The 23,096-nt window shown below is 43.1% G+C and overlaps 1 protein-coding gene across 2 annotated transcripts in view; it reads left to right on the forward strand.

Annotated features, from left to right (window-relative positions):
• The window catches only part of SEMA3E (semaphorin 3E), a 289,807-nt gene that overhangs the window by 152,391 nt on the left and 114,320 nt on the right, over positions 1 to 23,096 (forward strand). For both annotated transcript variants that reach the window (XM_077264657.1, XM_077264658.1), the window contains exon 2: positions 12,666 to 12,826. In XM_077264657.1, coding sequence (XP_077120772.1) covers positions 12,666 to 12,826 — 161 coding nt within the window. The remainder of the gene's footprint in view (positions 1 to 12,665; positions 12,827 to 23,096) is intronic.

A 23,096-nucleotide genomic window follows, 5' to 3' on the forward strand; every position in this document is an offset into this window, starting at 1 on the left:
TCATTAAAATGAACCACAACTGGATTTCGAAATCTTTTGCCCCACCTTGCCCGGCCGACACCTAGCTTTCCTATGAAAAGCTCTTGCCTGTGAATTACTTTTCTAATGTCTAATTTGCTGCAGCTGATTGTACAGCATACGACATGTTTACACCTCCCTAAATGGCAAAACTCCCCACACGGGGCCGTGGTATCGCGACTTGGCGCAAGCACCCGTGAGACTGCTGTTTGTCTGAAGAGGTGGGTGTGCTCGCTTTTGGTTGACGGCATTGCTACTGGGTCCCTCATAGTACAATGTAGTGTCTCTGGCGGTGGCGGTGCGCACCCAACGTCAGACACACCATTGTAACATGAGGGGCCCTGGGGCGGTCCCGCCGGCCTCAAGAGAGTTCCCCCCTACCCCAGCTCAAAATGTGCTCTACCACGTGCAAAATTATGTCGCACAGCTCCACCAATCTTTAGTCTATTCGCTGACATCATTCAATGTCTGGCACTGACAATACAAATTTGTAGACATCTATGATGCAACTTAAAGTAGTCTGTGTCTGTGTCCTATATTGGCACCATTAAATAGTTACTGCCAAATTACTATGTCAGAAACTCAGTAGATGAGCCCACCCCTGTACCTAAGTATGCCACCTTTTTTTTTGTTTTGGTTGTTTTGCGAGACATTAACATCTATTTATATTTTGGGAGTACTGGGACAGACACTCCTTGCACTACTCCTCCACTCACCACCAAGCTGCCTGTGTATCCATGTAACCGCTGTAAAGCTGCCATGAGCCTATTGTTTGTTATTTTAGGCCTTTGATAGCCTGTCTGCGGTCCCTACTTTAAATACTCCTCCACTCATCACCAGCTGCCTGCCCGTGTATCCATGTAACCGCTGTAAAACTGCCATGAGCCTATTGTTTGTTATTTTAGGCCTTTGATAGCCTGTCTGCGGTCCCTACTTTAAATACTCCTCCACTCATCACCAGCTGCCTGCCCGTGTATCCATGTAACCGCTGTAAAACTGCCATGAGCCTATTGTTTGTTATTTTAGGCCTTTGATAACCTGTCTGCGGTCCCTACTTTAAATACTCCTCCACTCATCACCAGCTGCCTGCCCGTGTATCCATGTAACCGCTGTAAAACTGCCATGAGCCTATTGTTTGTTATTTTAGGCCTTTGATAGCCTGTCTGCGGTCCCTACTTTAAATACTCCTCCACTCATCACCAGCTGCCTGCCCGTGTATCCATGTAACCGCTGTAAAACTGCCATGAGCCTATTGTTTGTTATTTTAGGCCTTTGATAGCCTGTCTGCGGTCCCTACTTTAAATACTCCTCCACTCATCACCAGCTGCCTGCCCGTGTATCCATGTAACCGCTGTAAAACTGCCATGAGCCTATTGTTTGTTATTTTAGGCCTTTGATAGCCTGTCTGCGGTCCCTACTTTAAATACTCCTCCACTCATCACCAGCTGCCTGCCCGTGTATCCATGTAACTGCTGTAAAACTGCCATGAGCCTATTGTTTGTTATTTTAGGCCTTTGATAGCCTGTCTGCGGTCCCTACTTTAAATACTCCTCCACTCATCACCAGCTGCCTGTGTATCCATGTAACCGCTGTAAAACTGCCATGAGCCTATTGTTTGTTATTTTAGGCCTTTGATAGCCTGTCTGCGGTCCCTACTTTAAATACTCCTCCACTCATCACCAGCTGCCTGTGTATCCATGTAACCGCTGTAAAACTGCCATGAGCCTATTGTTTGTTATTTTAGGCCTTTGATAGCCTGTCTGCGGTCCCTACTTTAAATACTCCTCCACTCACCACCAAGCTGCCTGCCCGTGTATCCATGTAACCGCTGTAAAACTGCCATGAGCCTATTGTTTGTTATTTTAGGCCTTTGATAGCCTGTCTGCGGTCCCTACTTTAAATACTCCTCCACTCATCACCAGCTGCCTGCCCGTGTATCCATGTAACCGCTGTAAAACTGCCATGAGCCTATTGTTTGTTATTTTAGGCCTTTGATAGCCTGTCTGCGGTCCCTACTTTAAATACTCCTCCACTCATCACCAGCTGCCTGCCCGTGTATCCATGTAACTGCTGTAAAACTGCCATGAGCCTATTGTTTGTTATTTTAGGCCTTTGATAGCCTGTCTGCGGTCCCTACTTTAAATACTCCTCCACTCATCACCAGCTGCCTGCCCGTGTATCCATGTAACCGCTGTAAAACTGCCATGAGCCTATTGTTTGTTATTTTAGGCCTTTGATAGCCTGTCTGCGGTCCCTACTTTAAATACTCCTCCACTCATCACCAGCTGCCTGCCCGTGTATCCATGTAACCGCTGTAAAACTGCCATGAGCCTATTGTTTGTTATTTTAGGCCTTTGATAGCCTGTCTGCGGTCCCTACTTTAAATACTCCTCCACTCATCACCAGCTGCCTGCCCGTGTATCCATGTAACCGCTGTAAAACTGCCATGAGCCTATTGTTTGTTATTTTAGGCCTTTGATAGCCTGTCTGCGGTCCCTACTTTAAATACTCCTCCACTCATCACCAGCTGCCTGCCCGTGTATCCATGTAACCGCTGTAAAACTGCCATGAGCCTATTGTTTGTTATTTTAGGCCTTTGATAGCCTGTCTGCGGTCCCTACTTTAAATACTCCTCCACTCATCACCAGCTGCCTGCCCGTGTATCCATGTAACCGCTGTAAAACTGCCATGAGCCTATTGTTTGTTATTTTAGGCCTTTGATAGCCTGTCTGCGGTCCCTACTTTAAATACTCCTCCACTCATCACCAGCTGCCTGCCCGTGTATCCATGTAACTGCTGTAAAACTGCCATGAGCCTATTGTTTGTTATTTTAGGCCTTTGATAGCCTGTCTGCGGTCCCTACTTTAAATACTCCTCCACTCATCACCAGCTGCCTGTGTATCCATGTAACCGCTGTAAAACTGCCATGAGCCTATTGTTTGTTATTTTAGGCCTTTGATAGCCTGTCTGCGGTCCCTACTTTAAATACTCCTCCACTCATCACCAGCTGCCTGTGTATCCATGTAACCGCTGTAAAACTGCCATGAGCCTATTGTTTGTTATTTTAGGCCTTTGATAGCCTGTCTGCGGTCCCTACTTTAAATACTCCTCCACTCACCACCAAGCTGCCTGCCCGTGTATCCATGTAACCGCTGTAAAACTGCCATGAGCCTATTGTTTGTTATTTTAGGCCTTTGATAGCCTGTCTGCGGTCCCTACTTTAAATACTCCTCCACTCATCACCAGCTGCCTGCCCGTGTATCCATGTAACCGCTGTAAAACTGCCATGAGCCTATTGTTTGTTATTTTAGGCCTTTGATAGCCTGTCTGCGGTCCCTACTTTAAATACTCCTCCACTCATCACCAGCTGCCTGCCCGTGTATCCATGTAACTGCTGTAAAACTGCCATGAGCCTATTGTTTGTTATTTTAGGCCTTTGATAGCCTGTCTGCGGTCCCTCCTTCCACTAGGCCTCCACTGACCAGACCACTGCTGCCCGTGTACCCCTGGAACCAATTTTAAAGTGCCTACAGCCAGCCCATTTTATTGTGTTAGGCCTTCGAAGCCTGTCTGCGGTCCCTCCTTCCACTAGGCCTCCACTGACCAGACCACTGCTGCCCGTGTACCCCTGGAACCAATTTTAAAGTGCCTACAGCCAGCCCATTTTATTGTGTTAGGCCTTCGAAGCCTGTCTGCGGTCCCTCCTTCCACTAGGCCTCCACTGACCAGACCACTGCTGCCCGTGTACCCCTGGAACCAATTTTAAAGTGCCTACAGCCAGCCCATTTTATTGTGTTAGGCCTTTGAAGCCTGTCTGCGGTCCCTCCTTCCAATAGGCCTACACTGACAAAGGTACACCTGACAACAGACACATGGACCTGTAGGCATGGCCACGGAAGGTTACGTGTCCTTTGTGGCTCAATGGGTTAATGTATTGGATGCATGGTCCACACAGGGGACAGCCTGCTAAGTCTGTATGCAGTCCCTAATTCAAGTTGTCCTCAACTGAATAAAGCTGAGCTTCTACCTTCTGGCTCTCATTAAGTGTTTTTTAAAAAACAAAATGGTGGTTCCGGCCTACTAACGGTGTCTGCCCCTGCCTGGTGTTGCCCTCAACTGAATAAAGCTGAGCTTCAACCTTCTGGCTCTCATTAAGTGTTTTTTAAAAAACAAAATGGTGGTTAGGGCCTACTAACGGCTTCTGCCCCTCCCTGGTGTTGCCCTCAACTGAATAAAGCTGAGCTTCTACCTTCCGGCTCTGATTAACTGCTGTTTTTAAACAAAATGGTGGTTCCGGCCTACTAACGGTGTCTGCCCCTGCCTGGTGTTGCCCTCAACTGAATAAAGCTGAGCTTCAACCTTCTGGCTCTCATTAAGTGTTTTTTAAAAAACAAAATGGTGGTTAGGGCCTACTAACGGCTTCTGTCCCTCCCTGGTGTTGCCCTCAACTGAATAAAGCTGAGCTTCTACCTTCCGGCTCTGATTAACTGCTGTTTTTAAACACATTGCTGGTTCCGGCCTACTAACGGTGTCTGCCCCTGCCTGGTGTTGCCCTCAACTGAATAAAGCTGAGCTTCAACCTTCTGGCTCTCATTAAGTGTTTTTTAAAAAACAAAATGGTGGTTAGGGCCTACTAACGGCTTCTGCCCCTCCCTGGTGTTGCCCTCAACTGAATAAAGCTGAGCTTCTACCTTCCGGCTCTGATTAACTGCTGTTTTTAAACAAAATGGTGGTTCCGGCCTACTAACGGTGTCTGCCCCTGCCTGGTGTTGCCCTCAACTGAATAAAGCTGAGCTTCAACCTTCTGGCTCTCATTAAGTGTTTTTTAAAAAACAAAATGGTGGTTAGGGCCTACTAACGGCTTCTGCCCCTCCCTGGTGTTGCCCTCAACTGAATAAAGCTGAGCTTCTACCTTCCGGCTCTGATTAACTGCTGTTTTTAAACAAAATGGTGGTTCCGGCCTACTAACGGTGTCTGCCCCTGCCTGGTGTTGCCCTCAACTGAATAAAGCTGAGCTTCAACCTTCTGGCTCTCATTAAGTGTTTTTTAAAAAACAAAATGGTGGTTAGGGCCTACTAACGGCTTCTGTCCCTCCCTGGTGTTGCCCTCAACTGAATAAAGCTGAGCTTCTACCTTCCGGCTCTGATTAACTGCTGTTTTTAAACACATTGCTGGTTCCGGCCTACTAACGGTGTCTGCCCCTGCCTGGTGTTGCCCTCAACTGAATAAAGCTGAGCTTCAACCTTCTGGCTCTCATTAAGTGTTTTTTAAAAAACAAAATGGTGGTTCCGGCCTACTAACGGTGTCTGCCCCTGCCTGGTGTTGCCCTCAACTGAATAAAGCTGAGCTTCAACCTTCTGGCTCTCATTAAGTGTTTTTTAAAAAACAAAATGGTGTTTAGGGCCTACTAACGGTGTCTGCCCCTCCCTGGTGTTGCCCTCAACTGAATAAAGCTGAGCTTCAACCTTCTGGCTCTCATTAAGTGTTTTTTAAAAAACAAAATGGTGGTTAGGGCCTACTAACGGTGTCTGCCCCTCCCTGGTGTTGTCCTCAACTGAACAAAGCTGAGCTTCCACATTCTGGCTTTCGGCCTATACTATCAGATATTAAACTGCATTTGGCCTACTAGTGTGGTTAGGCCCTTGAAACAGTGTCTGCTGCTCTTGGGTTTGCTACTCCACTGAACAAAGCAATGCCGCCTGTTTAGTCCTGTTACCAATTTTGATCTGCATTTAGCCTACTTTATTCTTTGGCCCTATATCTGTTTCCTCATCATCCTGCCCATTGCCCAGCCACTGCTAGATGAGTCTGCTGGTACATTGACCTAGACCACTACATTCCCCTTGTACTCTACACAGCCAGAATCTGACCCTGCTGAAAGTAAGGTTCCCCTTCCCGCATATTATACCACCTTACACAGGGACAAAGAGGAAGGTGCAGATGAAAGTGCAGGTTCCTTCATCAGGTGGGGGGGCATACTCGTTGGTGACGTCACTGGCACAGGGCCACTCAGAGTACGCAAAAGTGTCGCTGCTGGTGGGAGGCGCCCCCGCCATGCAAACACACCGCCGTACTTTGAGGGGCCCTGTGCCAGTGCCAATGCGAACGAGTGGGCCCCCCCTGCTTGCTCAGGATCACAGCACTTGCAACGTTGAAATACTTACCTCTCCCTGCTCCACCGCCATGACGTAGTCCATGTTTCCTGGGCCCACTAAAACCTTGAACCAGCCCTACCCCCACAACTTTTGCCAAATGACCCCCAATTTCCAGTGCCCAACTATTATTATAAAGTTAATTAAGATTGACAAGCTTCAGAAAACAAGAATGGATGTTTTTGGCAGTAAAATGTGCACTGTAGGTGTTTTCCTGGCCTCCACTCACTGCCGGCTATGCTTCCCCATTGACTTGCATTGGGTTTCGTGTTTCGGTCGATCCCCGACTTTTAGCGATAATCGGCCGACTTCACTCGACTCGACTCTGGACTAAATCGGGTTTCACAAAACCAGACTCGATCTTAAAAAAATGAAAGTCGCTCAACCCTAACAATCAACCTTGCTGTTCAATGCTCTACCAAAAAGGACTTGAGTCCCAAACAGCTGCCCCTTGTAACCCCTTAATTATGAGCCCCCACCCTAAGATAACCCCTTGTGAATATAGCTACTCCCAATTCAGCAACTCACACCAATTCACACAGGTATTTGTTAAAAGCTTTCCAAATACCCCTTCACTGAATCACAAGTCACACTTACCGCCGTTCACACTTACGCTCAGGTCACACTCAGCTCGCTCACACTCGCTAAGCTGAAGATTTAAAGATTTTTTTTTTCCCCTCGGCAACAATCCACCTTGCTGTTCAATGCTCTCTAGAATATGTATTTTATTAATCTCATTACTAATACACATGATTACAAAATTAAATAATTACAAATACAGAAGGCAGATGAGGTAAACCAATATCTGGTACTGAAGGGCACTTTGAACTCACCATAAAAACTGTAATAGACCTCATATGGAGTCATACAGTTGCAGTCAAAATTACTCAACCCCCGATTACAAATTAGGTTATTATCAAAATCTTCAAACTATCTTCTGTTAGTAATAAGCCAGTCAAGTAAAAACAATTTAAATAACTCAACCCAACTAATAAAACAAGTGGCTTCCCTAAGTTCAAGACAAAATGACACTTTTAATAACAACTGTAGTCTCAAAATTGTTCAACAACTTAATGATAAGTGTCTTTAGTAATAGTAGGTTAACCTTTTGCTGTTATAACACCAGCATCTGGCAAAGTTCATGAGCAATCTTAGCCCATTTCTCATGGGCAATGGCCTCCAGTTCACTAATATTCTTGGATTTGCTTACTGCAATCAGCTTCTTCACATCTGACTAAAGATTTTCTAAGGAGTTCTATGTCTGTGACAGTCACTCCATAATCATCAGGACTTCTTCTGAAACCAAGTCATCATGGACTTTGAGGTATGATTGGGATTATTGTCCTATTGGATATCCCAATGACGGCCAAGCTTCATTTTCTCTTAGGATTTCATGATACTTGATTGAAGTTATCTAGTCATGTTCATGCTGGCATGGTTCTAGTGTAAGAGGAAACAAAATACTCCCCAGAACTTCACTAAGCCACTGCCATGATTCACTGTAGGCAGGGTATTTTTTTTGCATATTCTTCATTCTTCCTCCTCCCGACATACCAATACCTGAAAATGGCAAAATATTAAAATTAATAGTAAAAAATATGCGCGTATCAGGACAGAAATGACATATATACCATATATACTCGAGTATAAGCCAACTCGAGTATAAACCGACTCCCCTAATTTTGCAACAAAGAAGTGGGAAAACTTATTGTCTCGAGTATAAGCCTAGGGTGGAAAATGCAGCAGCTACCGGTAAGTTTCAAAAATAAAAATAGGTACCAATAAAAGAAAAATTAATTGAGACATCAGTAGGTTAAGTGTTTTTGAACATCCTTATTGAATCAGGAGCCCCATATAATGCTCCACACAGTTCATGATGGGATCCATAAGATACCCCATACAAAATACGCCCCATATAATGCTCCATAAAATTTATGATGGTCCCCCTAAGATGCTCCATATTAAAATATGCCCCATATAATGCTGCACAAATGCTGATTATGGCCCCATAAGATGCTCCATACGGATATTTGGCTCATATAATTCTGCACAAATGCTTATTATGGCCCTATAAGATGCTCCATATAAACATGTGCCACATATAATGCTCCATACAGTTCATTATGGCCCCATAAGATGCTCCATATAACAATGTGCCACATGTAATGCTCCATACAGTTCATTATGGCCCCATAAGATGCTCCATATAAGAATGTGCCACATGTAATGCTCCATACAGTTCATTATGGCCCCATAGATGCTCCATATAACAATGTGCCCCATATAATTCTCCATACAGTTCATTATGGCCCCATAAGATGCTCCATATAACAATGTGCCACATATAATGCTCCATGCAGTTCATTATGGCCCCATAAGATGGTCCATATAATAATGTGCCACATATAATGCTCCATACAGTTCATTATGGCCCTATAGATGCTCCATATAACGATGTGCCCCATATAATGCTGCTGCTGCAATAAAAAAAATGACATACTCACCTCTCGGCGCGGCCCGCTGCTCTTCAGTGTCCCGTCTCTCTGCAGTCACTGTTTAGGCAGAGGGCGGCGCGCACACTAATACATCATCGCGCCCTCTAACCTAAACAGTCACTGCAGAGGATGCAGAAGACGGGGCGGCGGTGGATCGAGGAAAGGTGAATATGAAATACTCACCTGCTCCAGTGCTGGCAGCTTCTTCCTCTGTTCTGCGGTCACTGGTACCGCTCATTACAGGAATGAATATGCGGCTCCACCCCATATGGGAGTGGAGTCCATATTCATGACTTTAATGAGCGGTACCATGTGACTGCTGAACAGGGGAAGAAGTTGCCGGTGCCGGAGACCATGGGACATGCAGGGACCGCGTCAGGAGCGCCAGGAGCAGGTAAGTATGTGACCGTCGTCGCTCCCCCTCACCCGCTGACCATAACTCCAGTATAAGCCGAGAGGGGCACTTTCAGCCCATTTTTGTGGGCTGAAAATCTCAGCTTATACTCGAGCAGACCCACTTGCCTTATTTTACAATTATATTCCCCAAACACCTAAAAAAAATTAATTAATTAAATAAATTACAAGTGGTATGATGCAATAATCAATATAGATGATAAAAAAGTGCAAATAATGTCCATAGACCAGAAAATTCAACAGACCATTCAACAGATGGGATGTGGCAACCCTTTAAGGTACATTGTAATCATTTTGGTACTTTTCCTCTTTGCACCTTTGCATATTTTTGTTTCTTTTGATAAACTATGTGATGACCATAATGGTCTGTTGAATTTTCTGCTCTACACTGTGCATTTTTTTATGGCACATTTTTGCAATTTTTATTTTATATGTTTACCACATTGATATGTCTATGGACATTATTTGCACTTTTTATCATCTATATTGATTATTGCATCATATCACTTGTCATTTATTTAATTAATTATTTTTTTTAGGTGTTTGGTATGCCCAAGTGGGGAATATAATTGTAAACTAAGGCAACTGGTTCTGCCATTTTGTATTTGATATTTTACATATATATTTATTTTCTGTCCTGATATGTGCACATTTTTTACTATTAATTTTATTATTTTGCCATTTCTACGTAATAAAGGCATTTTATTACTGATTTTCTGCTTGTGATATTTTTTTGACAATCCATGTTTTTGGTTGGTGTGGTTGGTCTCCCACTGGGTCAATGTAGTGGGTGCTGGGACAGAGACGGAAGTTGTTCCAGCAAATGTGCTACCACCACCGAATATTTCTGGATGTATCTTGGTACATGTTGCCTCCTCCTCCTACTCCGCTTCCTTCACCACCTCCTCATCAGGTCACAGTGAGCCCTGCATTACCGATTTCAGCTCAGCCAGGGGGAAATTTTAGCCATGTGTTCTGCAACTCATTTGTTTGGTGGGGCAGATCCCATACTGAGCAGGAGCTGTGGACAGGGATCAAACAGCAGACAGACGAGTGGTTGGTGTCTGTGAACCTCAAGCCCAGCCAGGTGGTTTGCGATAAAGGACAAAATTTGGTAGCAGCTCTGGGCCTCACATGTCTTGCCTGGCGCATCTGCTGAACTTGGTGGTACAGGGCTTCCTGAAGAACTACCCACTTATGTATGATTTGCTTCTGAAATTGTGTGCAGTGTGTGCATGACTACGACGTTCTCACCCTGCTACTGCAGCATCACTTCTGCCTTCCAGCTCAATGCCTTTTATGTGAAGTACCAAAAAGGTAGACCTCCAGAGACTGTGTAAGCAGCAGAAAATAATTTCACCATGAAGGAGTGGGCCTCCATGTGGGACGTGTGTGCCATGTTGCGCTGCTTTGAATATTCCACCAATATGGACAGCATTGATGATGCCCTAATCAGCGTTACTATCTCACTGCTATGTCTACTTAAAAAACCCTTCAGTGGATGATGGATGAGTTGGTTGCACAGAAGAAAAGAGGAGCAGGAGGACCAGGCAACATTCATACACATGACTCGGAGGATGCATTCCTGTAACAACAGTGGCCTGGTACACAAGAGTCCAACCAAAGGACAGTTTTGGAGGATGAGGAGGATAATGAGGAGCGGCTCACGGACATCACTCAAGCGTGGCTGGGGAGATACAGAGGACCCACAACATACAACTCCCTCTGAGGACAGCTTGTCATTGACTATGGGCAGCCTGGCACAAATGAAACAATACATGCTGCGGTGTCTAGGTAATGTAGAGTTGCCAGTATTATTACCAGTTCTGATTACAGGGTTTCAACACTGCTTGATCCCTGCTACAAGGACAACATATAATCTTTACTTCAGTCCTTGGACTAGAATTGCAAAATGTGTGAATACAAGTACATGCTGGTAGAGAAACTAATGATGGCTTTCCCACCTGACAGCAAAGGCTCAGTGGAAGAACAAGGTAGAGGCAGAGGAGGAAGTTGTCAACACAGCTGGGGCATCGGCAGCAGCTCAGAAAGCAGGTTAGCATGGCTGAATTGAGGAAACAATTCCTCCACATGCCACAACATCCAGCACCATCATCTGATATGGTCCATATTAGCAAGAAGCAACATTTCCACAACATGGTGGAAGAGTACCTGTCCACATGTCTCCATATTATAACTTATGGGTCAGCCCCATTTAAATTTTTCATTCTTCAAATTGGACATATGGTCTGAGTTTGCCCTTTATGCTTTGAAAGTGCTGCTTTGCCCTGATGCAAGATTTTTGTCTGAAAGTGTGTTTAGCATGGCAGGGGGGTGTCATCACAGATAGGCGCATCCGCCTTTCCACATCCAATGTGGGCAAGCTCACATTCATTAAAATAATAATAATAATTGATTAATAATAATAATAATAATTAAAATGAACTAGGCATGGATCACAAAGGACCTTTAACTGACTAGACAACTATACCTGCTGAAACCAGCCAGGGTTAAATTCTATATGTTATCCGTTTAATTTTCTAAACTCCCCCATCAAAATTTAAAAGAAAAGGTGTTGGCTACCTCCTCTTCCACCTTCTTCCACATCCACCTCCATTTCCTCCTTATCCTTCACTTGGCTTCTGGCGTTGTCTATTGGTCATGAGTGGCTTGACACAAGGAATGCGACACTTGTAGCCCATGCCCTGGATATGTCTGTGTGTGGTGGCTCTTGAAGCAATGAATCCAGCAGCAGTCCACTCCTTGTAAATCTCCCCCAAATTTTTGGATGGCCTTTTCTTAACAATCCTTTCAAGGCTGAGGTTATCCCGGTTTCTTGTGTGCCTTTTTGTGCCACACTTTTTCCTTCCACTCAACTTTCCATTAATATGCTTGGATACAGCACTCTGTGAACAGCCAGCTTGTTTAGCAATGACCTTTTGTGGCTTACCCTCCTTGTGGAGTGTGTCAGTGACTGCCTTCTGGACATCTGTCAAGTCAGCAATGTTCCCCATGATTGTGGAGCCTACTGAAACAGAAGAAGGGACCTTTTTAAATGCTTAGGGAGCCTTGGCAGGTGTTTTTGTTAATTATTCTAATTTACTGAGATAATGACTTTTGGGTTTTCATTGGCTGTAATCCATAATCATCAACATTATCAGAAATAAACACTTGAAATAGATCACTCTGTTTGTAATGACTCTATATAATATATGAGTTTCATTTTTGTATTGAAGAACTGAAATAAATTAATTTTTTTATGATATTCTAATTTTGTGACAAGCCCCTGTACATTTATCCTTTTAAATTAAAACGTTTTGAAACAGAAAGACAACTTTTTTTTAGGATAAATGTGCAAAGTTGCTACTGCAGTTTCCATTTTTTCTTAAGGATTCATTACAACTCATTTCTAATCTACAAAGTTGATACAAATTTACAATCCATACAATCCTCTTGCTATTTCTTTTTTTCTGGCATAAAAGCTCCAGTTCCAGTTATGCTTCCTTCATGTAGAACTCATTCTAATTCTTTGTTAACTCATAGTTAACATGTAAAACGTAGTTTAACCAATTGATTTGTATTTCAGAGCTGTGGGATTTAAACAGAACCTCAATCTTCCAGAATCAGCTTGGAGGTCTTGACCTACGTACCATGTATTTGGATGAATATCAAGAAAGACTGTTTGTGGGAGGTAGAGATCATGTGTATTCACTTAGTCTGGAAAACATCACTGAGAAACATAAAGAGGTAATGTACAAAAATAATTCAAGCCAAGGTTGTATTTGATTACAGTACAGTAAAAAAGATGTTGCGCCAAATGCTCTACATACATAAAGTGGCCCTCAGGCTAAGACCACATGAAATATTTATAGGATGGAAATACAGCAATTCCTTAAAAAATACTAATAAAATTGTTTAAATGCACCATTCCAGGATTTTTATTTCATCACTGGAGTGGTATCACTAATGTCTGTGCCCTGCCTCTAGTAATACACTTAACAGCTGCCATCTTCTGTTCTTCCAAGCACCATTCTGGTTCTGATCCGCTACCTTGTGACTGCAGCTTCTTACTCACCAGAAGTCAGAGGTTACGATCACAAGCACACAATCTACCATATATTTTGGATTATAAGACGAACTTTTATGATGCCCAAAATAAGGGGGGAAATGGGGGTGTGTCTTATAAACTGAACACTGTTCTTACTGAGGGGTCAATGCTGTGGGCCCGGAGCTGAGGGTGTTGCGTGTGTGGTGCGGTGGTCCTGCAGTGTGTGGTGGTGGTACAGCAGCGAGCGGTAGCGACATATTGTAGCCGCCATTCTTCTTCTGGGGTCCAGCATCCAGCTTCCTGTTTCTCACTTGGTGCAGATGGAGGAAAGCCAACATCTCCATCTGCGCATGCCTCTACATGATGTTTCCAGGAAAATGGCTGTGGATGCGGCGCAGGAGCAGATGGAGATCTCGGTGCCAAGATCTCCATCTGCACATGCGCTGCCCCGATAGGCATTTTCCAGGAGTCCACCACAAAGTAAACAGTGCGGGGACTCTGGGCTTTCACAAAATGTCAGCATAGCCTCTGCACCACCAAACACCCGCAGTGCTACTCTTGTCTCCTCCAGCAGTGACCCTGTGGCATGCACCACCGAACACCCGCAGCGTCGCACATCTGAACACCCCTTTCTCCCAGTCTGAAGTCCACAGCAACGTCCCACTCCTACCTCCGCCAGCAGCGACCCTGCAGCCATCACCCCCAGTAAGCAATAAGACACCTGGATTGTAAGAAGCACCACCATTTTACTAAAACAAGTATTTTTCCCTATTTTTCCTCAAAATTTGGGGTGCGTGTTATAATCTGGTGTAGCTTATAAACTGCAAAATACGGTAAGTCTATAGGAACCTCGTTCTGGCTCTCACAGACTTACATTGGCTTCCAGCTCACCCAACAATCACTGGAGTGATCCAGCTGGTCACAAACTGCAGAAGATGACCAGAATGGCTCAGGTAAGTATATTATTAGGAGCCGTGAACTTACATTAGTGACACCACTCAGCAGCTTCTGTGACTAATCTTTTTAGTATTTTAATTTTTTACTGCCCTTCTTAATATCCCCTGCAGATCTGCAGCTGCAGGCTTATCATAGGAACAAGCATAATGCAAAGGGGGCAACACTATTAACAGCACTATAATGATAACCCTTCCGGGACCAGCTGATTTTTCTTTTTTGCAGCTTTGCTTTTTGGGCCATGAATCATACATTTGTACTTTTCTTTTGATATAGCTGTTAGCAAAGCAAACTGATTTTTTTTATATTGAAGTGAAAAAATATCCTAAAAGTTGTAAATATTTTATGGGAGAATGTAAATCTGATCTGGCGTTTTGATATTTGTGTTCTGGCATTCAGTGTATGTTTTAAATTATTTTATGTGTTCACAGACAGGACTTTTATGGATGCTGTGATACCAATTATGTCTATTTATTTTTTGATTATTTTAGAACTAGGTTAAAGTGGTGATTTAAACTTTATTTTTATCTTTACTTTATTTCTTTAGTTCCTCTAGGGGACTTTAAACTGTACTTTCATGTGATTGCTATATATATATATATATATATATATATATATATATATATATATATGTACATATACTGTATATACTATGGTAGATTGGCTCACTTGGCTGCTCATAAAGGTAGACACAGGAACACTATCTCTTTAAATTTTCTACTGGTTTCTTTAGGTACAGCATAAACCAGGGCAGGGTTTGCAACATAAATATGGCCTTTCTAATCTAACGGAAAAACAAAACCAAAACAAATGGCATAGTCTGTGCCGAAAGGATCCGCCTGCTCAGGAAACAACCATAGGAATAAAAAAATATCCAATTTTGCTTTCTTCACACACAGCCATGGAGTTCACATCTCCAGGCACATCCATTGCCGAATGACTCAAAAGGCTTACGATTTACCTCCTAAACCACACCCTGTGCTGTTCACTAAACATAGTCCTTAACATGGCTGATTAAACCTTTTCAGCACTTAGTGTACTGGATAATTTTTCTAGGTTTATATTACTGAAGCTAACAACCTTAGATATACATATCTCCCCTCCAGTATTTTGCCAGTGACTTTGCCACATATCCCCCCTCTGCCCAAAACCAGGGGTTTTGGCACCTTCAGTCACCAGACAGGAGAGTTTCCCACTTAAATGCAGGACTGGATGTTCCTCCCCATTTATTTTCTTGGACAACAAGGCTCCCAACCCGACCTCTGATGCATCTGTCTGGACCAAGAATTCCTTACCAAACTCAGGTGCGAACAAGACCGTCTGTTTACACAGAGAGAGCATCAACTCTTGGAATGCTACCTCTACTTCAAGAGACTATTTTGCGATCAATGTCTTTTGTGTTCTTCAGAAGGTCAGCCAGGTGTGTGGCTATCATGGCAAAATTTGGGATCAATTGACAATAATATCCAACAATTCCTAGAAACGCCCAAACCTGTTACTTGGAGACCAGTTGCAGCCAATTCTGGATTGCCTCCACCTTATTCACTTGCTGCTTTATTTTGCATCTTTCAACCATGTAGCCCAAGTCTTTGCCTCCTCTTTCTCAATGGCACACGTCTTTGGGTTTATGGTAAACCCCACATTCCTCAGCGCAGCCAGTACGCTCTGGACCTTTGGCAGATGACTTCCCCAATCCGAGCTGAATAGCACACTATCATTGAGGTAAGCTGCGGCTTACTTTTTTGTGAGGGGCTAGGACCCGGTCCATAGCTCTCTAAAAGGTAGCTGGGGCACCTTGCAGCCTGAATGCCATTCTATTATACTGGAAGCAGCAGTCAGGTGTACAGAAGGCCGTCTTCTTGGCACTATGGGAGAGGAGGATCTGCCAGTACTCTTTTGTTTGGACCAGGATGGTGATATATCTGGCTGACCCTAGTCTCTCAACGAGTTTACATACATGGTGCATCGGATATGCGTCAAATTTGTAAACCTAATTTAGCATCATGTAGTTGTTCCATAAATGCCACTCTCCATCAGGCTTCAGCACAAGGATAGTAAAGCTGGACTCTTTGACTACTCAATAACACCCAGGCTAAACATTCTTCTAACCTCCTTCAAAATCACCTCTCAGCTGGCTTTTGGGATTCCATATAGCTTTTAGTTCACCCGCACATGTGGTTCTGTCAGGATTTCAGGTTCAAAAACCTGCATACGTCCTGGCAACTCCCAAAACAGGTTCCAGTACTCAGCACTGTTGTTTCTAGGCTGGTGACATATTCTCTGCCATTGTGACATTCTCAATCTTGGCTTGCAGATTGGCCTCCATGCATGTAGCTTCCACCGATTCCCTGTTTCGCCATGGTTTATGCAGGTTGATTTGGTACATCTGGTATGGTTTTCTTCTCCCTGGCTGGTGGACCTTGTAGATGATGTCACTTAGATTCTCAATCACCAATCTGCCACTTGGACCATGTGGATCAACACCAACCCTCAGTCTCCAGGGCTAAATTGTCTCAGCCTCACTAATCAACTGAAGACCCTTGCCATGGGCTCTTGTGCTTGAAGGAGGCTATCCTTCATGATTGGCATCTCGTTTGCAATCCTGTCCTGTATCTGGGCCATATGCTTGATTATGATTTGATGGCATGTAACATCTGCTTTCCCAGGTCTTCTTCGCAATATCCATAAGTCCCCGAGAGTGCGGTCTGTATTATTGCTCGAATGGTGAGAACCCCGTAGAGGGATGTGTAACTTCCATAACAGAGAATAGCAGATACGAAAGTAGGCAATCACAGTCTTGTCCATCCTTTTCCATGACCTTCTTAAGCATGGACTTCAAGGTCTTTTTGAACCTTTGCACTAGGCTGTCTGTATGCAAAAGGTACACCAATGTCATGAGTTGTGTAATCTGGGGAGCCTTATATAACTCTCTCATTACTTTGGACATGAACGGCGTTCCTTGCTCCATCAGAATCTCCTTTAGCAGGCCCAACTGGGAGAAAATGTGGATTAGCTCTCAGGCTCTTGGTGGAGGATCTTCTCAGTGGTACCGCTTTGCATAGTTTTGCATAGTCCAAGACCACCAGGATATATTGGTGCCCTCTGGCAAACTTAACTATGGACCCAACAAGGTCCATTGCAATCCAGTCAAATGAAAACTTCTATAATGGGTAACAGCACTAAGGGACTGCGGAAGTGAGATGGGAGCAGTTAGCAAACAGGTAGGACAGGACCAGCAATAATTTACAATTTTTTGGTAATGCCCAGGCCAGTAGAACCTTTGCAGGACCATATCTCGGGTTTTGTCTATGCCCAGATGCCCACCCAAGATATGAGAAAGGGACATGTTTAGTACCTTACGCCTATAGGATCCTGGCACTAACAGCTGGTCTAATACTTCCCCTCTCAGTTCAGTGACCCGATATAACAAATTCTCATGGAAACCTGGTGTCAGCCCCAGGATCATGGGCAACCCCATTTATCACAGTAACATTATCTAAGGCCCCTTTTAATGTAAGGTCCTCCATTTGAGCAGTCCCAAATTTCCCCCCAGAAACTCCCAACTCAGGAATCTTGGCCTCATGGGTCACCACCTCGTCTTCATCACCCACAAGGACACACTGAAGGAATTGATCCACCTCCGACTGCAATGGGGATTCATGCTTCGAACAACAGTCCCGCCCTATTATCACTGAGTATAGCAGGTCTTTTACTACTCCGACCTCATTGGACTCAGTGCCACAGTTCATTTTTATCAACTGTTGGAGGAGTGTGGCCCTTACCAGGGTAATCTAACTCCCCAATTTTATGAGTCCAGACACCAGTACTCCATTTATTGTAACAGGACATGCTTGTAGCCTCTCACTGAGCTGATAGCACACACTAAAATCTGGATTGGCATAAAACAAAATGCCAGAATTATTTTTTTGCTGATGCAACATTGCAATAAAATGCAATAAAAGGCTATAAAAACATTGTATTCTCCCCAAAAATGGTATCAGTAAAAATGTCAGGGCAGTAGGCAAAATATAAGCCAACACACTGAAATATATCACCAAAATGTATAGAGTTATAGGTCTCGGGGGAAAAAGGCTACACAAGCAAAGATTTTTTTTATTTTTTTACAAATTTCAGGTTTTTTTTTCATTCACCACTGTACGTGTTTGGTTTCTATGTAAACGTACTTAACTGGATAATCAAATTGCCAGGTTTTACCATATAGTGAAAATTATAAATAACTCCACCCGCAATACTTGCATTGAAAATTTTTTTAAATTAAACCTTTTTTTGCAATTTGAATGCACTTTGATTTCTTTCCCACTTTCCAGTGCATCGCATGACAAAACTAATGATTAGTGTTGAGCGATACCGTCCGATACTTGAAAGTATCGGTATCGGAAAGTATCGGCCGATACCGGCAAAATATCGGATCCAATCCGATACCGATACCCGATACCAATACAAGTCAATGGGACTCATGTATCGGACGGTATTCCTGATGGTTCCCAGGGTCTGAAGGAGAGGAAACTCTCCTTCAGGCCCTGGGAACCATATAAATGTGTAAAAGAAAGAATTAAAATAAAAAATATCGCTATACTCACCTCTCCGACGCAGCCGGGACTTCAGCGAGGGAACCGGCAGCGTTGTTTGTTTAAAATTTGCGCTATTACTTGGTTACGTGAATTCCCGGCTTGTGATTGGTCAGGTCGGCCATGTTGCCGGGACGCGGACCAATCACAGCAAGCCGTGACGAAATTACGTCACGGCTTGCTGTGATTGGTCCGCGTCCCGGCAATATGGCCGCCCTGACCAATCACAAGCCGTGACGTCACGGGAGGCTGGACACGCGCTCATTTTAAAATGGGCGCGTGTCCAGCCTCCCGTGACGTCACGGCTTGTGATTGGTTGCGCCGCGGTCAACCAATCACAAGCCGGGAGGCTGGACGCGCTCATTTTAAAATGGGCGCGTGTCCAGCCTCCCGTGACATCACGGCTTGTGATTGGTTGCGCCGCGGTCAACCAATCACAAGCCGGGAGGCTGGACGCGCTCATTTTAAAATGGGCGCGTGTCCAGCCTCCCGTGACGTCACGGCTTGTGATTGGTTGCGCCGCGGTCAACCAATCACAAGCCGGGAGGCTGGACGCGCTCATTTTAAAATGGGCGCGTGTCCAGCCTCCCGTGACGTCACGGCTTGTGATTGGTCAGGGCGGCCATATTGCCGGGACGCGGACCAATCACAGCAAGCCGTGACGTAATTTCGTCACGGCTTGCTGTGATTGGTCCGCGTCCCGGCAACATGGCCGACCTGACCAATCACAAGCCGGGAATTCACGTAACCAAGTAATAGCGCGAATTTTAAACAAACAACGCTGCCGGTTCCCTCGCTGAAGTCCCGGCTGCGTCGGAGAGGTGAGTATAGCGATATTTTTTATTTTAATTCTCTCTTTTACACATTTTAACATTAATGTTGTTGCGATACCCGATACCCGATACCACAAGAGTATCGGAATCCCGGTATCGGAATTCCGATACAGCAAGTATCGGCCGATACCCGATACTTGCAGCATCGGAATGCTCAACACTACTAATGATATTATTAAATTGTATAACTTGTCCCACAGGAAAACAAGCTCTCATACAGTTATGTGGATGGAAAAATAAAACAGTTATGGCTCTTGGAAGAAGAGAAGGAAAAAATGAAAGTGAAAAAATGGAAAATTGTCAGTGCATAAAGGGGATAATGAAATCACAATATATAATTATTTGCTTTTAATTCACTGTGCTGGATCGAGAAACCTTTAGGCTGTGTGGATTTTTCATGTTTTTTTCATGTTTTTTCGCTATAAAAATGCAATAAAAACGCTTAAAATACGCATACATATGCATCCCATAATTTATAATGAACACAAAAACCTCAGTGACATGTTATTACTATCACATTTAGGGCTTAAAAATAGCCCATATGCCGACAGGCAAAAACAAACCAGCTCCAGAATATAAATATATAAACCAGGAGAAATTTATGATCAATTAGGTATAAAAATAGACAGTTTTATTCAAAAAAAAAATCTGAAAATTATATACTAAATAAGAACAATCAAAAAAAGAAATCACAAGATTAAATGCAGGAGAGCATACAGTACAGACTCCAATGATTATCCCTGATCATTTTGTGCAAATATTTCATTCAATAATGTGCAAGTGCAGTCATAAGTCGCACATCAGTAGCAAGCTACGTTGCCCTGCGGTAGTTTATCAGCACATTCCATCATATGAACATCATATCAACAGCAGGGAGTACATTGTGCTTACCAAGAGCAGGAATAAAGGAGTCCTAAACGGGGTGTGGATACCCCAACAGTCCCCGATGCATGTTTCGCGGGTAGATAGACCCACTTTCTCAAGGGGAATACCGGCATTTTAGTGATCAGGACCTTTTATGATCCCCTGACCCTGCATGTGGTCTGTGGCCAGCCTATCACAGCGGGAATGCTGGCGCATGCACACCGACTGCCCGGGGCCCCAGCAATGAAGCAGAGCGTCAGCGTCATCACGTGCGCCCAGGGAGGAGGAGCAATCCCTGCTCGCACGGACAAGGCAGAAGACGCACACCACCGCTGAATCACCAATGAATCCTATGTGTGCTAGAAAGAAATGCCACACAATTAACCTCACTACGGTGGCCATCAATGAGTATATCAGGAGCAAGCAATAACACAATGACATATAGATACAACAAGTATAGAAGGAAACAAATTAAACATAGTATCATATATCACTCCAGTTTTATATATATTCATCCATGTCCTTCTTTTCCCACATTGAATCTTGTACATCATGTATGCTTTTGCAATATGCTGATAGTTTTGATGTTTGAAAGATCACAAACAGGTACAGTTGGGTCACATCTAGTGTCCTGTGTAGAAGAATAAATAAATATCAAATATTTATAATGCATTCTGCAATTTTTGTGCATCTATTGCATTTTTTTCCATGAAAATAACGCACTGGGGAAAAAAACACAGCATGTTCATTAATTTTGCGGATTTTTTGTGGATTTCCCACTCTATTATTGCATCCCAGAACCACCGGAAAAAAAACGCAAAAAATCCACACAAAAAAAACGAGCAAAAAACATGAGAAATACGGGAAAAAAACACGAAAAATCCGCATGCGGATTTGTTGCCGAAAATGTCTGGTTTTGTTCAGGAAATTTCTGCAAGAAATCCTGACGTGTGCACATAGCATTATTATCACTATGTACACTGATGCTCCATTTTAATTGCGATATAAGTGTCCCATTATGCTGATCAGTATGGATCCAGTGGTTAGACCCCCACTGATTAACAAGATATTATCTATTCTGGGAATTGGTGATAACATTCTCAGACAACCAACTTAAATAAAATTCTGATTGTAGAGAGGATGCCTCTGTCATCCTCTCTACAATCATGTCATTCTCTGTTTCAGTTAATTTTTAATTAAATTTTGATATTATATTTATTAGGCTGCCGTCACACTAGCAGTATTTGGTCAGTATTTTACATCAGTATTTGTAAGCCAAAACCAGGAGTGGAACAAATAGAGGAAATCCACCCACTCCTGGTTTTGGCTTAAAAATACTGATGTAAAATACTGACCAAATACTGCTAGTGTGACGGCAGCCTTATACATTTTGTGGGATCTCAGAGAAAGTGGATAAATTTGTAATAAGATCGAGTCATCTTGTATTCCCCTTCTATTAGAGCATAACAGTTTCCATGCACAGTAAACTGAATAACACAAGGGCACGTGTCTCATTGCACATTTCAAGCTTTCACATGGGAGTTTAATAAGTCACCCATAACTGGTATATCCATGATTTTTGCAAAGTTTTAAACTTAATTGACAGATTTACTGTTTGTTGAAAAGAAGTCTGAACTTGTCATCCTGAATTACCTCAGTAAAAGCACGATTTAGTTTCATTATGGAATTTTTTGTGATAATCACCTTTCCTACCCTGTGCTGCTCTTGAGGTTTAACTTGATGAAATGAGAAAAATATTTCTTTGCAACTTAATCTTAGATGATCTATGAAGACTCAACCACCAATGAGTCATAGAACCACAATAAAAACCATTAAAATCACTTAAATGACAAACAGATAATATTATATCTATTTTGTATGTTTAAATCAATATTATAATGGTGTGTTATCAGTCTGCATCAGGTAGCACAATATACATTTTTGACAATCTAGTAACTTTTTTATTACATAGATCATGTTTATAAAATATATAAATATATAAAATATATATATAAAATTGTATAAGATCTAAAATCTTGTCTGTTTTGTTAGATGTACATAACCCAACTAAATAATAGAATTTCTAGTTTACAGTTCACTATAAATAATTGACAGTGTTGTCCACTACTCAGACAATCCCCTCTCAATACCTGTGCTTTCCCCCAGTAAAATAATGACACCCATACTCATCTCTAGTGTTGGCATCATTCCAGCAGTGTTGGCACTAACTCTCCCAGTCTGTGCTTGTCTCTCACTTCCTCTAGATGTATGTGATTTGCTTGAAGGTGGGGAGAGTAATGTGGCCAGTTTTTGGCCTCAGGGATTACGTGACACAACAGTGTCATGCAATCCCAGAGGAAGCCAGTGCTGACACCACTGGAACAGCGCTAGCACTAGAGTTTGATATAGGTTTTGTTAATTTATAAATGGGGAAACATAGGTATTAAGGAGAGGTTTAAATATTTATGTAAATATGCACATTCCATTTTTTACCTGAGGTTAATTTAACATTGGCATGTCAGGGCTATGATCAAAATGGTGTATTAATAATTTAAAGTGGCAATTCAAGCTCGTTATTACAAAATCTCATTTGCTTTGATATGCATTTAGAGATTTCCTTGTAATCTTATTTTTCTTGCTAATTGTTTAGTAATTTGTACTTAGAAATTATTCTTTACTTGCTGTAGTACTAATGAGTTCTCCATACACTCACTTCTCGATAATCCTCT

Source organism: Ranitomeya variabilis, chromosome 5 (assembly GCF_051348905.1).
Source record: "Ranitomeya variabilis isolate aRanVar5 chromosome 5, aRanVar5.hap1, whole genome shotgun sequence".
NCBI classification, from domain to species: domain Eukaryota; kingdom Metazoa; phylum Chordata; class Amphibia; order Anura; family Dendrobatidae; genus Ranitomeya; species Ranitomeya variabilis.